The following is a 15,881-nucleotide window of genomic DNA, read 5'->3' as shown; positions in this document are numbered from 1 at the left end:
CCCTCAATGTTATTGTTTAAAGTCTTTAAATTGTGTATTCATCTGAAAACTAATTTTGCTTCCTGCTTGTTAAATAAATCCTAGTTCTTGATATATGTATGTATGTGTGTGTGTGTATCTATCTCTCTCTCTCTCTCTCTCTCTCTCTCTCTCTCTCTCTCCCTCTCTCTCTCTCTCTCTCTATCTATCTATCTATCTATCTCAGCTTTTCCTCCACTTCCTGTCAGAGAACATGGATCATGGTGGGCTCGGGGCACCAACGCTAGTTTGGGGTCAACACTTTTCTCCTAAACCAAGCCCCCTACAGTATGAAGCCAGGCCCCATGGTTTCCACCCCACTCCCCACAGTGTTGACAGTAAGAAACGTGATGTTACATCCAGAACCATGAGATGAGGAATCTTACATTAATTGTGGGGGAAGGACCATAGGTCTGTGATAAAGCCCCTGCTTTGCATGCAAAAGGTCCCTGTTAGATCCCCAGGATCTCCAGGTAGAGCTGGGCAGGACCTCTCTCTGAGACCCTGCAGAGCCTCCGCCTGTCAGCATAGTCAGTGATGGTCTGGTCTGGTTGGGTCTCTGGGAGCTTCCTTATCGTTCTTCTCACCTCAGAGGGAGCAACTGCGCAAAGCTCAGTACTGTCTAGTTGAGGAAATTTTATCTGGGGAAATATTACGGGACTCAGTTGTAATTTTCCCCTAAACAGCAACTTCTTAGGGCACGACTGCGCGACGCTTTTATTGTGCACTCATGGATAAGTCTGCGGAGCTGCCGGCCGGCTCCGGCCACTGGCGGACTTCCAGCCGCTGGGACACAAATGGTGTCCGGCATAGCAGATGCCATTTACATCCCCGCTCTTTGCCGTCATAGGCTATGTAAATCTTTACGTAGCCTATCATGGCAAAGAGCGGGGACGCAAATGGCGTAGCAGACGGCAGGACGGCAGCAGACGGACCGGACCTGGCCAGTGGCAGGTAAGACCTGTTCCGGGGCAACTTCGCGGGATGGCGGAGGTGAGTGGCCCATCCCGAGGGGCCAGATTCTTTAGAATCCGGCCTCATTGGAGTCTGAGGCATTATTCTCTGACATCCCTAGCAGTGCTGAAAAAGCAAAGAAGGAAGAGTCCTCCAAGCAGAGTAACAGCCTACCAAGTGAAGGCTGGCTCTTTTTACTCATGAAGGATATTGAACATGTCAAACCCCTCCTGTCTGAATGCAGTACACTTCTGACTACACTTGTGGATGCCTTTAAAAGGGCTGCCCCCAGGCTAAAAGAGGCGAGTCAAGGGTCGAAGCCTAGTAAATACAAATCACAGGCAAATAAGCCAATAGTGAGGAAGAGCAGGGCATGCAAAAGTGTGGTTAGAAAGAAGGAGAGCAATAAATTAAAGAAGAGTAAAAATATTAAAAACATAAAGGGGGCTTGTTTTAGGAAAATGGATTTTAAGGAACTTTTTAAATTATTAGATAATAATCCCGAACAGATAATAGAACAGACGACTAAGATGGAAATTATGAATAAAGGAAATAAAAATGATGACGCCAGACCCCAGCTCCAAAATGCAGAGGGGTCCTCGCTATGGCCCCATCCATCCGTACTAGCCCAGGACGAGGACTCTAACTTACAGGATCCATGGCTACCTATGCCGTCAGGAATAAAATATGCCAGAAGAGGTCTTTAAATAGCAAGAACTGGAATTTAGTACTGAGCTGTAATACGCTAGTTTTATCCAACTACCTTAAACCTAAGGGGTTCTTAACACAGAAGGAATGCAAGTTACATCTTCTACAAATCTTAGATATGGTGTTCCCAGGCTTGTTTACCATCATTGACCTAGTATATGTGGAATTTACGTAAGTATTTACGTAGCCTATCACGGCAGGGGGAAAAAAAACCCAGCGTACGCAAATGGCGGCGGCTACTGCCATTTGCGTACACTGGGGTTTTCCCCCTGCCATGATAGGCTACGTAAATTTTTACGTCGCCTATCATGGCGAAAGAAAGGAATGCAAATGACGGTGGCTACGACAGCCGCCATTTGCGTCCCTGCACGGGTTCCCAGAGGCCGGATGTCTGGCTGCGGGCGGCCGGAGTTGACCATTGGCTCCGTGGCTTGGCCGCGGAGCTGAGCCGGCCGGCCAGAATTCCAGGGGGAGGTGCTCTGCGCCTCCCCCCATTGAGGATTCCGAGGGGAGGGATAGAGCACCTCCCCCCCCAGCAGAACCCAGCGGAGCCAGGTAAGCGGGGTTTCGTGCACCCCTACTCTTAGGTTGTTGGAAGAGAGTGTTTGTTATGCACAGGGAGTTGTCTTGGCAAAATTCTATCAGCCTATGTCCTGCTTCATTTTGTTCTCCCAGACCATGCTTGCCTGTAATTCCAGGTGTCGTTTGACTACCCACCTTAGCATTCCAGTCTCCTGTAATGAAAATAACTTTTTTTTTTTTTTGGCATACTATCCAGTAGGTGCTACAGATCCTCATAAAACTGATCTACTTCTGCTTCTTCAGCAGCTGTGGTTGGGGCGTATATTTGGATCACTGTGATGATAAATGGCTTACCCTGAATTCGAATTGAGATCATTCTGTCATTTTTTGGATTGTATCCAAGCACTGCTTTAGCCACTTTATTATTAATTATGAAGGCTACTCCATTTCTTCTGTGGTCCTCTTGTCCACAGTAGTAGATGTGGTGGTCATTTGATGTGAAGTGGCCCATTCCAGTCCATTTCAGTTCACTGACACCCAAAATGTCTATATTTAATCTTGACACCTCCTCAATAACTACATCCAATTTGCCCTGGCTCATAGATCTTACATTCCAGGTTCTTATGGTGTGTTGATCTTTAGAACATCGGATTCGTTGTTCACCACCAGCACCATCGGCCGCTAGCCGTCCTCCTTTCGGCTTTGAGCTGGCAGTGTCATCACATCTGGGGCTAGTTGAACTTATCCTCTGTTCCTCCCCAGTAGCATTTTGACCATCTTCCGACCTGGGAGTCCCATCTTCCGATGGTATACTGACATATCTCTTATGGTTAATGGTCAATGGTTGTACTGATCCATTTAGTTTTCATGGCAAGAATACTGGGGTGGGTTGCCGTTTCCTTCCCCAGGGATCATATTTAGTCTGACCTCTCTGCCATGACCTTCCCGTCTTGGGTGTCCCTTCATGGTTTAGCTCATGATGTCATTGAGGTGCTCAAGCTCCAGCACCACGACAAGGTAACCATCTCCTTTGCTGTCATATTGCAGCACAGATTAATCCAACAGGAAATAAAAGTGAGCAAAAATGTACTAGGAGGGACTTAGCTTCTACAATAGCTAACAAAAATTCTGTAGTTTCAAAGTTTCCTATCTGGTCTGATATGAGATTTTTAGAAGATGAGGAATTGGCCGAGTCTGAGAGGATACCAACTCCTGTTTACCAGACAAATGCTGGCTGTCCAGTGATCTCAAATGTCAGCAGGTTGAGCCCAACAACTGCTGAAATCGAATATTTGGAAGAGGAGATGGGGGCTTTTCAGAGGGGAATGCAAAAAAATCAAAACCAAATGAGAAGTGAGGTCACCACTATGCATTTTGGATTGCCACCTACTCTGGATTGACAAACACAATGCCAACCTAATTCCCAGTTAGGACTTCTGTCCTGGAACATTGCAGGATAGTTGAGTAGATTTCATTAATAAATTTGATATTTTATTACTGCAAGAGACCTGGGCAAGGGAGGAGTTAGATCTGAATGGTTTCGCTGCATACGCTCTCCAAGCTGTATCTAGTCACATGGGAGGACGCTCTAAAGGGGGTCTGAGTTTGCTAGTTTCCACTGAACTCAGAACCTCCATTACTAAACTAGTCCATCTGTCTCCCCTTGCCACCTCTTTAGTAATTAATCTTAGATCGATGGGGCTACTGATAATAAATGTCTATTTGCCCCCGCAACAACACCAACAATCAACTAAGGATAATTGGTCAACATTGGAGGAGTATATTAATAAGATGTCCAACTTGTATCCAGAAGCGTCCGTGATTGTGGCAAGGGACTTTAATGCCTGGATTGGGCAAAATGACGAGGACTTGTGTTCTCATTTTCATGTATTACCGGCCGCCTGAAATAGAGGAGGTGCACCCATCGCCTCTTAGACAATCCAAAGGCACGAGATGCAACTATGCTGGGCTTTGCCTTCTGGAAATGGTAAACAGGTTGGATTTAGTTATTCTGAATGGTGGAGTAGAGGGTGATAGGAAAGGTGGATTTACTTTTTTATCCTGCTTTGGGTGTGTCTACAATTGATTATTTCTTAGTTTCCTATAATTTGTTAAATTTGGTGTCCAGCTGTGAGGTGGGAGAGCATATCTAGAGAGACCAGCTACCCTTGATATTATCCTTAAATCTGAATAACCAGATTGCTTTTGCAGAACAGGAGCAATATGCCCTTACCTATAAGTCTCAACCCTGGTTTGACCAGGAATGCATTGCCATGAAAAAATCTTTAGTCAAAAAATACAGGGCCTACAGAGAATTGAATTTGACAACACTCCCAACAGAGTGGTTTGTGTTAAAAAGCAGTTATAAAATCTTAATTAAAGAAAAAAAGAAACGGGCCCAGATAAAGACATGGCAATGTTTGCTAAAAGCATCCAGGACAAACGATACAGCCATATTTTGGAGGATTGTCTTTAAGGACTGGCAGAAATAGGGATGTCGGAGAATTTCTCCACGAATCTCCGGGAGGCCGAATGCCAATGCATTTGGCCCCCTGAAATTGGTGGAGAAACGGTCCACCCCCCCGCCCCCCTGGGATGGGACTTACCTTTGGCGAATGTCCCTCGCGGTGGCGGCTCCCAGCAGCGGTTCGGCGGCAGCGGCGGCGGCTGGTCTTCCGAACGGCTGCTGCCGCCGCCATTTCCAAGTAAAAAAAACCAACAACAACAACAAACGTGATAGGCTATGTAAAGATTTACGTAGCCTATCATGGCTAGATTTTCAAAAAACACCGTGATAGGCTACGTAAATGTTTACGTAGCCTATCATGGCTGACTTTGGGGGGAGAAAAGCGCATACGCAAATGACGGCACTCATGGGCGCCGCCATTTGCGTATGCCCTTTTTTTTTTTTTCAAAGTCAGCCATGATAGGCTACGTAAACATTTACATAGCCTATCATGGCTGACTGCAGGCCAGGGACGCAAACAGCGGCGGCTACGGCCGCCGCCATTTGCGTCCCAGCTTGAGAAGAACATTCGCGGCCGGAGAGGTGGGGCGCTCCCCGCCGGCCAGAAATTCAGCGGGGAGGGACAGGGCGCCTCTCCCCCGCCCAGAATTTGGGGGGAGGGACAGAGCGCTTCCCCCCACCGTGAAGCAAGCTTCGGGATCAGGTAAGTGACTTTCGTCCATCCCTAGGCCACAGAATACAACAGTTTGTCTGGATTATCATATTCCAGGTAATGTCTCGGAATCTCACTTTAGAGATATTTATGTGAGAGGTCAATACTGTCAACAGGTGACACAGACTAATATAAATAGTTTTCCTGAGCGGCCGCCTGTCAGAAATTACTAACCTTATCTCTAAGCTCAAATCTGGTAAGGCCCCAGGGGGTGATAGCATTCCATCTGAATTGTTGAAGGCTGATATAGAGTGATGGGCCCCAGCGCTAGCTGCTTTATTTACCTTCATTGATCATTCAGCATCCATCCCAGAGAATTGGGGGCTTGCTATTATTGTCCCAATTTATAAAAAAGGGAAAAGATAAGATCCTGCAAATTATAGACCAATCAGCCTGCTAAGTATTATCAGGAAATTATGTGCCAGCCATCTTAATGCAGATGGCTGGCATATAATGCCAGAACTGCAGAACTGGCTAGAGCTAAGGATGTACGAAAATCATTTACCTTTTCGCACCTTGGATTCGCGGTTGCGGGGAGGCCCTCTGTCTCCCCCCGGAATCCTCCCTGGGCCGGCTCTGCTCCACGGTTGGCCCGTATTGGCTGCCATTTGCGTGGCTGCCTTTACCGTGATAGGCTACGTAAATACTTACGTAGCCCATCACGGAGAGAGCAGCGGCACAAACGGCGTAGCAGCCGCCGTTTGCGTCCCTGCTCTTTGCTATGATAGGTTACATAAATACTTACGTAGCCTATCACGGCTGCTTGGCAGGATGCAAATGGTGGCCACAGCAGCCGGCCGAAAGACCATCCGCCGCCGCCACCACTGCCGCCGTCGGAGCCCCAGGTAAGTTTCGTTCCAGGGGGATTCTGCAGGGTGGCAGGGGGTGGGAGGCCGTTCTGCCATGGATTTTGGGGGGCTGAATGCCAGTGCATTCGGCCTCACTGAAATCCGTGGCGGAATTCTCCGCCATCCCTAGCTAGAGCAAGGAAATATCCTGGAAGATGAACAGGCTGGTTATAGGTCAGGCCGATCTACAGTGGATCAAGGATTGGTTCTTCAACATCTTGTTGAAAAAATTCTTCAGCAGTGGGGCTCTATACACAGCCTTCATTGATTTTAAGTCAGCTTTTGACATCATTTCAAGGGATAGATTATGGGAAACATTTGAGCAACAAATATTGATCGGCGCCTGCTAGCACTCATCTGCAGCCTTTATGAAAACACCCGTGTGAGGAAAAGATGCAGTCGTGCGGGTCATTTATCTGGACCCATACCAACTTCTAGTGGAGTTAAACAGGGGTGTATTCTAGCTCCTACCCTGTTTAACTTTGATACTAACTCCTTGGTGAAAGGCTTCACCGAAATAAATTCCCACCCTCCCAAGCTGGCAAACAGATCTTTATCAATACTTCTTTACACAGACAATGCAGTACTCTTGTCACTCACAAGCGTTGGCTTGAGACGCCTCCTAAGGGCCCTCGATACCTATTGCAAAAAAGATGCCTAGTAATTAACTACACCAGGTCTAAGGTTGTGGTCTTCACCAAGAGAAGAATCAAACACAAATGGCAGAGAAATGAGCACCCTGTTGAACAGGTTGCGATGTATAGATACCTGGGTGTAACTTTCCATTCATCCGGCTCTCGGAGAACTCAAATAACCAATGCTACAGATAATGCCCAGAGGAATATACAGGCGCTCCTTTGCTTCTTTTACACCAAAGGGGTACAGCATATCCCATCAGCCATTCAGGTATTTACAGCCACGGCCACCGCTCAGATGCTGGATGGTTCGCAGATATGTGCTTATGGCAATTATGCCCCATTTGAAATCATACAAACTAAATCTCTGAGAGCCATATTTGGAGTCCCGAGTCATGTGCCCAATGTAATTTTATTATTAGAAGCAGGGCAAATTTCTGTAGAAGCTCGTGCATGGGTTTATAAGATAAATCTTTGGTTGAAGATGATTTTCGTTCCTGTGGGATTGGCCCCATGAATTGTAATTGATGCCTTTCGGACAAAATGGATAAGGACATTCAATGAGAAGTTACGAAATCTGGGATTCTCCCCTAATGCCCTTGTAGCTTTCAGATACGAAAAAGCCAAAGTTACTATCCATCAGCGAATCTGGGATATTGAATTGCAAAAGCTTTTAGCATTGGCCATACTATACCCTGATTTCAGGGACAATGGGAGGGCACTCTTGCCTGTAAATTATTTGTCAAATCTGATTATTCCCAAATTCAGAAAGGCTTTTACATTGGCCAGATTCAATGATTTGCCATCTGCACTCTTGGAAGGCAGATTTAAGAGGGCCCCATATCAACCACGCTTATGCCCTTGTGAAGCGGGGGAAGTGGAGACAGTTGGACGTTTTGTTTTATTGTTCTTTGTATCATGATCTTCGATGCACTTTTATTGCCCCGACTTTACAACAAATCCCTGGCAGATCTGTTTTATCTTACTTATCATAATTTTTATCTGATCAGAATCCCCATGTAACAGCAAAAGTGGCCAGTTTTTGTGCAGCTGCTATCACTTGCCGGAGGGTGTTGACCAAATAATATTATTTTAACATTGTAATAATTTTTATATTGGGATTGTATGTTTTTCATCATGTTGTCTTGTGTTTATGTAGTCTGATAGCACGGGTTTTGTATGTTTGCTATTATTTATGTGCTGGTCTTGGACTGAAATGACCACATTCATTCATACATGTTCAGCACACCCGAGAATAGGACACGTGTATCCCTCAGTAACTTGTGGACCATTCTTCTGAAAATGGCAGGCAGCATAGAGGTGCCCCTGCACAAGAAAGTTGCAACGTTTCAGAAAGAGAGGTGCGGGGCTTCATATGGAAGGGGAGTCCTCATTTGGGGTGGATGAAATGAGACTGGCTTCCCCTTCCCTCCCTCTTTGATTTTGGGCAAAAGTCCTATGAAAAAGATACACTTCATAGAGCTGTTTTGAGGGTACAACCGTGCCACATTTCGGAAGGATTTGGGCAGGAACTAGGGGGCTATGATTATTAAAACTCAAGCACTAAACATAAAAAAAAAATGTGGCAGAGCAGCTTTTAAACTAACCTTGGGGGGAAGCCAATAGGAGCTGGGAAGCATCTGGTTCGGGTTAAATCATCCCTGGGGATGGAAATACAAATATTTTTGATTGCCCAAATGTAGAAGGAGAGGAAATAGGCCGTGAGTATATGGTGGAACAGGATAACCGATCAGAGGCCTACATGCCATAGCAAAACCTACTCTTCCAGTTTTGTCATGATAGAATATTGACATATTTCACATTGCCACCATGCACATACGGAGATAACCAGCATTTTCCGTAATTCAGCATAATATTCCCTTTAATAATAGGTGGTGAGTGCTGATAGAAATCGAGCCAAAATGGGGCTACTAAGAAACACAAGTGAGGTATCAGCATGCTCTGGGGAACATTTCCTGAAGAACACCCACCCCCCAAAGGAAACCTAGCCTCCCCCCCCCAAACAACCCAGTGAGAACATTCAATAGCCACTGTATATTATGCCAGTTGGAAGAGAAGGGGAAACGACGGTGTCATGAGGAAGGTGGAATGCTCTCCTTGCAGTAGAATTGAACTCCATGTAAACTGTGATATCCCAGAAGAGAGCATGAGAGGCTGGCAGGGGTCCCTAAACCTTGGGGGCGGAGGATATACTGTAATACTCCATTGCAGGTGCCATGGGTTTTATATATATATCACAACAATTCCTGACAGTGCATTCACATGATTATGAAATAATTCTGCAATTGAAAACTGTTTGTGAGGAACATACTGCCATACACAAAACCGTTTTAAGTCCACCTCAAGTTGACTGAGAAAGGACAAATGCCTCAGAAGTGGACAAGGACCCCAGTGTCTAAAGGACACCATTGTTTAACAAAACACTCAGCGCATTAATTTTTGACCGATTTTATTAGCCTTCCCAAATACAGTGGTGAGAAAACGTTTGTGAACCCCTTAGAATTGTGACATATATCCAGCCTTAAATGTGATCACATCTTAATCTAACCACATAGTCCTAGATAAACAAAAACAGACAACCTGATTAAACACATGACACACTAACATGATGCTGCTCCAAACATGATTCGACAGTCAGTATCTATGTGTGAAAAGAATGTGAACCTTTAGATTCAGTACGGAGTGGCACCCCTTGAGCAGCATTAGGGATGGGGGAGAAATCCTCCACAGTCCCCAGTGAGGATTCAAAAGAATCTGCCCCACCGGAGTCTGTGGAGGTTCGGAGAACCTACCTTCGCCTCATGCAGGAATCCTCTCCAGCTGGATCCTCCCCCCGGCCAGCTCTGAAGCACCAGGGATACGGCCGTCATTGCCATATCACTGGGCTGGGTGGCTTGACTGTGGATGCAAATGGCGTCCAGTAGGCCATTTGTGGCCATAAAGGTCTTAGTTTAAGCTAAATGCAGCCACTTCCAGCTCCATTTACCTTAATCTAAGATCTTTACGGCCGCAAATGGCATACTGGATACCATTTGCATCCAGAGACAGTCCCCCTCAACCAGCAATACAGCAATGGCGGCCGTATTGCTGGCATTGGAGAGCCGGCCAGCGGCTCCACAGAATTGCCATGGAGTGGAGCCAGCCAGGTAGGATTCTGGAGGGAGGGACGGATCACCTCCCCCCCTGCGGACCCTCCCCCTGGACCTGGAGGTAAGTATTTCATACATCCCTACTTCAAGTAACCGCTTCCTGTAACTGTTGGTCAGTCTCTCACATCGTGAGGAATTCTGGCCCATTCCTCCTTACAGAAGTGCTTCAACTCAGTGACATTTGAGGCCTTCCTTGCATGAACAGCTCACCTCAGGTCCTGCCACAACATTTCGATGGGGTTTTGCTCCAGAGTTTGACAAGGCCATTCTAAAACACGGAATTTCTTCTTTCGCAGCCATTCCTTTGTAGATCTGCTTTTATTTTACGATCATCGCCTTGTTGCATGACCCACTTTTGATTCCGCTTCAGCTCATGGATGGATGGCCTCACATTCTCCTCTGCAGCCTTCTGATGCACTGTGCAGACTTCATGCTTGTGTCAGTGATGGCAAGCCGTCCAGGTCCTGAGGCAGCAAAGCAGGCCCAAACCATCACATTCCCACCTCGTTGCTTGACAGTTGGGATGAAGCTCTTCTGTTTAAATTCAGTGTTTGTTTTTTGCCAAACATAAAGTTTCTCACTGAGGCCAAAAAGTTCTGCCTTTGACTCATCTGTTCAGAGAACATTGTTCCAGAAGTCTTGGGGATCATCTATATGATCTTTAGCGAACTTCAGATGGGCAGCGATGTTCTTTTTAGAGAGCAGTGGTTTCCTCCTGGCTATTCTCCCATGAATACTATTCTTGGTCAGTCTTTTTCTGATCACTGAGTCATGAACATTAGCCAAGGTGAGAGTGGCCTGCAGATCCTGGGATGTTACTCTGGGGTTGTTTTTGACTTCTTGGATGATGCGCTAGTTTGTTCTTTGACAGTTTGGTAGCACAAATGCTCCTGGGTAGCGTGACTGTGGCCTTGAACCTTCTCCATTTCTGGTCGATCGATCTGACAGGGGATTGGTGGAGCCCCATATCCTTACAGATGGTTTTGCAACCCTGTTTGGACTGTTGAGCAACAATACCTACTTTTCTGAGGTCCTCAGAGATGTCTTTTGATCGTGGCATGACACGTTTACACCCAACCGTATGGTCAATACCAAACTCCCAAAGTTTCTGATCCTCATATAGGGTAGGGTATCCCAAACTCACCCCTGAAGGTCTGACTAATTACTTAAACACCTGATTCTAATTAATCCCTTTAATTGTGCTGATGCAACCAAGGGTTCAATTACTTTTGCACATCTCCTGACTCTTAAGTACTCATTTAATGCCTAATTTATACATTGTTTTATTTCACAAGACATGCAATTGGGAAATATAAACTCTATTCGATATTTAGAAGAGGACTGGCTTTGGATGACGAAGGCTACCATGGTAAAACTATGGAATTTCTGTAATTATTGTTAGGGTTCACCAACATTTTCTCGCCACTGTAGATATACTTGACAGGGAACTTGACTAGCAGGGCGTGTTCTGAAAGTGATAGTTTCTTTAATTATTTTTCCGTATAAGATGATCCCTGGTGTTGAGATGGGGCCTCAGCACAATAATGTAGCATTTGGGGAGAAAGATGCAACCCAGGAGTCCGGCCACAGATGCCAGGATGGAGAAGACCTCCACGGCCACCATGGTCTTCCCCTTGGTGCTCAGGTAGGTTGGAACAAAGGAGATCCACACACTGCAAAACACCAGCATGCTGAAGGTGATAAACTTGGCTTCTTTAAAGCTGTCAGGCAATTTCCTGGCTAGGAAAGCCACTGTGAAGCTGATGAGAGCCAGGAAGCCCATGTAAGCCAGGACAGCGTAAAACATGGTGACTGAGCCTTCATTACATTCCACTATGACCTCTCCAGCCAAGGCATGGAAGTCCAAGTTTGGGAATGGCGGAGAGGTCACCAGCCAGACAGCACAGATCACAGCCTGGATGAGGGGACAGGCCAGGACAATGGAGTTTGTCAGTTGTCTCCCCAAGAGTTTTCTTGCCATGTTTCCTGGCTTGGTGGCCATGAAGGCCAGAACCACCGTCACAGTTTTTGCCAACACGGAAGAAACAGCTACAGAGAAGGTGAGGCTGAAAGCAGTTTGTCGGAGAAGACAGGTGACCGTTGTTTGTCGGCCAATGAACAGGAAAGAGCAGAAGAAGCAGAACAGGAGGGAGATGAGGAGTACACAGGTGAGGTTTCGGTTGTTGGCTTTGACTATTGGTGTGTCACGGGATTTAATGAAGATTGCCAGCACTACAGTTGTGAGCAGAGACAGGGCAACAGCAAGAGAAGTTAAAACTAACCCCAGTGTCTCTTGATAGGAAAGGAAATGGATCTTCTTGGAGATGCACTGGTCTTGGTTCCTGTTTGGGTGTTGATCTTCTGGGCATGGGGTACAGCGATCTGCATCTGGAATGAGCAAAAGGAATGGAAGTATCTCAAAAGTGACATACATGTTCTTTATACGGGCAGTTCCACCCACAAAGAAGGAGATGGAAATATCAATTCCATAGCCTTCTTTACACCTAAGGTACAGCTTCCCTTTCATTATTTTATCTTTAAACATCAGCATCATATTTCATATGACAAGAGTCAGAAAAGGTACAAAATGGCTTTTTTCACCTCCAAATCATGGCCCCATGTTCCAGACTCATGTTCAATATTCTGCAAGGAAGAAACCTCCCAAAACTGTAAGAAGAAGAAAATCTGGGGACTGTATAAAGTGAACCACTATCTTACACCTGCAGTGCCTCCTGAATGGTAAAGAAATAAAGAAATAATGATCTGTAATTTTCTTCAGCTGATGGACTGTCCTCTTAGGAGATCTGTTGGTACAAAGGCTGGCAAACACCTTGAAGTAATCACTATGGATAGAAAGGCAATGTGTTTGAGATTGGGATAACATGCGCCAGGTGTTCCAAAGATGACCAACCACCTGCCCTGATGGATGTTCTGCCCAAACAGCTTCAGCTCTGATGCCAAAACATTTGAAAATGGAGGTATGGTGTTAAAAAATACAGTACGAAGAGATTGGCCAATGTGAGTATCTAAGAAACCGCAACAGATTCTGTACTTGCGAGTGTTAATAATGTAATGAGAGTCATTCTTTTATTATTTAAATTGAAGATTTCTTCAAGACATTGTGAAGACTTTGCAAACCACTAACCACCGAGTTAGGCAATCACAATAGGATTTATGGAGAAAATATTCCTAGGGAAATGGCTCACTCTTTTTCTTGTCTCTGGTTTTCCTATGTCCTCACTCGACTCTTGCCCCAGTATATTCTGCACTTTTACAGAGCTCTTACAAAGTTTGTGGTACCTGTCCAGTTAGAAATTGTCCCTTCCGGACAACGATCACATCTATAGCAGCAAACAGGCTTCCCCTCTGGAACTCTCCTCCGGTGCCCTGGAGAGCACTGCTCTACACATCTGGCAAGGGGTGTCTTCTTAAAGGGAAGAGAGAAATAGTTGAGGTTTTACATATGATAGTCATCACACTAAAAAGCACTTGGAGTTACTGAGCCAGGTTTCCCATCACACAATGGATAGGACCACCTTTAGGAAGGGTGAATCATTTCTGGACCTGGCCACCGAGCACCCCAGAGCCCAGCGAGTGGCTGGGACTCGTCCCTCCACAGCTGGCTGTCAAAGAAGCCCTTGACAACCAGCGTGGGCAGGAAGAGCCTCAGTGGCACCCCAGTGCTCTCATCCTGTCCTCCTTGATAAGAGGATTGCGCAGTCATTCTGAGGGGTGGTGAAGCTGGGACCTGTCCTGCCCTCACCATCTGTCAAGGACGTTCTTGACAACCGGCATGGCAGGAAGGGCCTTGGCAGCACTCCAGTGCTCTAGCCCTGGCTTCCTCGAGAGGAGGACAGGGCTAGAGTGCTTGGCAGTGTGTGTGGGGGGGTGCGCCGTGCAGAGGACTCCAGCAGTCAAGCCCTTGTGTGCATGAAGCACAAAGACTTGACTGCTGGAGTTCTTGGGATGGAAAGGAGGCATGGCTCATGCGGCTCATTGGGGAGGCGGGGAGGCTCACCGAGTGGATCAGGGTTGCACAAGCAGATGGGCAGCTCGTCAAGCTTCCTCATGCCCCGGATGGAGATGGGTACATCCACCCCTACCTGCAGGTTCTTTAGAACCATCATAATAGATGGTGATATAAAAATATTCTAAGACAGAAGCAGGATCATTGGAAACTCCCTTCTACCAAGTCAGGCCCTTGATCCAACTAACCCTGTATAGTCAGCCCTGACTGGCAGCGGCTCTCTGGGCATGGAAGGAGAGGCTTTTTTCATTCTTGCCTGGAGATGCCATGGGCTGAACCTGCGGGTTTTGCATGCAAACATTGTTCTTTATCACTGGACTCCATAGGCCTTTGGTCTCATCTAGAAAGGGGAGTTTTCTTCTCAAGTGACAGAACTACGATATTCTTTCCTTCTCCCGTGATATTCACCACAAACTCACCTCTGTAGCCCACACAATCCCATCAGAGTGAATGGTGAAATCTTGGCCTGGGGGAGCTTCTGGATCCACCTGTCCAACTTTCCTGGGAGCAAAGGATGCATTTGGGAAGAAAATCCAGTTCTCAATATCGTATCTCTCTCCCTTTTTATAAAAAGAGACTTCCTCTCCAAGGCTGTTGTTAAACCGGACTTTCCTCAAAGAGGCAAGAATCTGAAATGGAAGAGAGAATTAGAAAACGGGGTAATTGTGAGTGAGTTCTGTTTTCTTCGAACATACCTGTCAGGATTGGTCCCAGTCTCCCTGCAGAGACTGTGGAAGAGGAACCCAAGCCTCAGGGAGCTCACAGAGACATGGAAGGACCTTCCCAAGGCTAATCAGTTAGATCGAAGCCCAACCATAACTTCTCCTTCTGTGAGAACCCAGCAACTCACAGAGGGCGAGGAGGGGAGTGTGACAGATGCATGGATCAAACGTACAGCCAAGAGGGAGGAGCAGCACAAGGAAATAAGCCATTCCACCAAGCTGGCCCACCACAGGAGGTGTCTAGGACAGGATCCTCCCTGAAGGCTGGACTGAGGAAGCCTTTCCAGATTCGTGCTGTAGAGCAGAGTCAGAAATGCAACTTTCTCCTCTGCTGGTGTGCATCCCTCAGAGTGAACTTCAGATAAGCTGTTTCGGGTTGTGTCAGCTTGATCAGGGACATTCGCATTGGGCTGTCAGAAGATGACCAGGTCTGTCACCTGACTTGCTGAGAGAATGATAGCTTTGCTCAGTAAAACCTGTTTACTTGGAGACTGACTTCTTTGTCTGACTATGCACAGGTCGGAAGGGCTTGAAACCTGACAATACTGTAACTGCCATCACGTTATGAGACTTATTTTCTGTACTCCATTGTTTAGTGTGCACTTAAGATGCATCAAGACGTGTTCATTGGGCACTAATTGCTCAAATAATTTGCTTGCGCAGTGGTTGGGCTTTTTCCTTTGGCATCTGCTTCCTATGAGCCGCCCTCATGCCTTTGAATGGGTGGCAGAGGCATTAGGCTCGAACCCTCAAAGGAAGCAACTCCTGGGGTTATGCAGCTGCCTGGCGGGGGTGGGGGGACAGTTGCCTGCTGTTTGCTTCTGCCGATTGTTGGGGGAGGGGACCAGCGATGCTTACTAGATTAGCACTATGGCTTTGGGGTGAGGACTTGCTTGATTTCTTGCTCCTCAATAGCCACATTAGTCAATACATAAATGTTACAGAAACAGGATGAGTCTCTGCTGCTCTTCAGTCACTTATAAATGCTCTTTACAGGAAATGAGCCCCATGGAAAATTACCTATGGGAAATGTCTCTCTGAAGACCTTTGCAATGGCCTGATAGCCAGCCCACATCTGGGGAACTTCAGCTGGCTGTC

General features: G+C 46.5%; 1 protein-coding gene across 1 annotated transcript; it reads right to left on the bottom strand.

Annotated features, from left to right (window-relative positions):
- Positions 1-11,520: 11,520 nt before the first annotated feature.
- On the bottom strand, positions 11,521-12,588 carry LOC146355638 (vomeronasal type-2 receptor 26-like). The gene has a single exon (XM_084829947.1). The coding sequence runs from the start codon at positions 12,586-12,588 to the stop codon at positions 11,521-11,523; it is 1,068 nt and encodes a 355-aa protein (XP_084686073.1).
- Positions 12,589-15,881: the final 3,293 nt, after the last annotated feature.

This window comes from Heloderma suspectum, chromosome 2, assembly GCF_057233095.1.
Source record: "Heloderma suspectum isolate Gila_16-S chromosome 2, 16-S_ref, whole genome shotgun sequence".
NCBI lineage: Eukaryota > Metazoa > Chordata > Lepidosauria > Squamata > Helodermatidae > Heloderma > Heloderma suspectum.
Note: the sequence above shows the minus strand (reverse complement) of the source record. Positions and strands in the feature narration are given on the sequence as shown.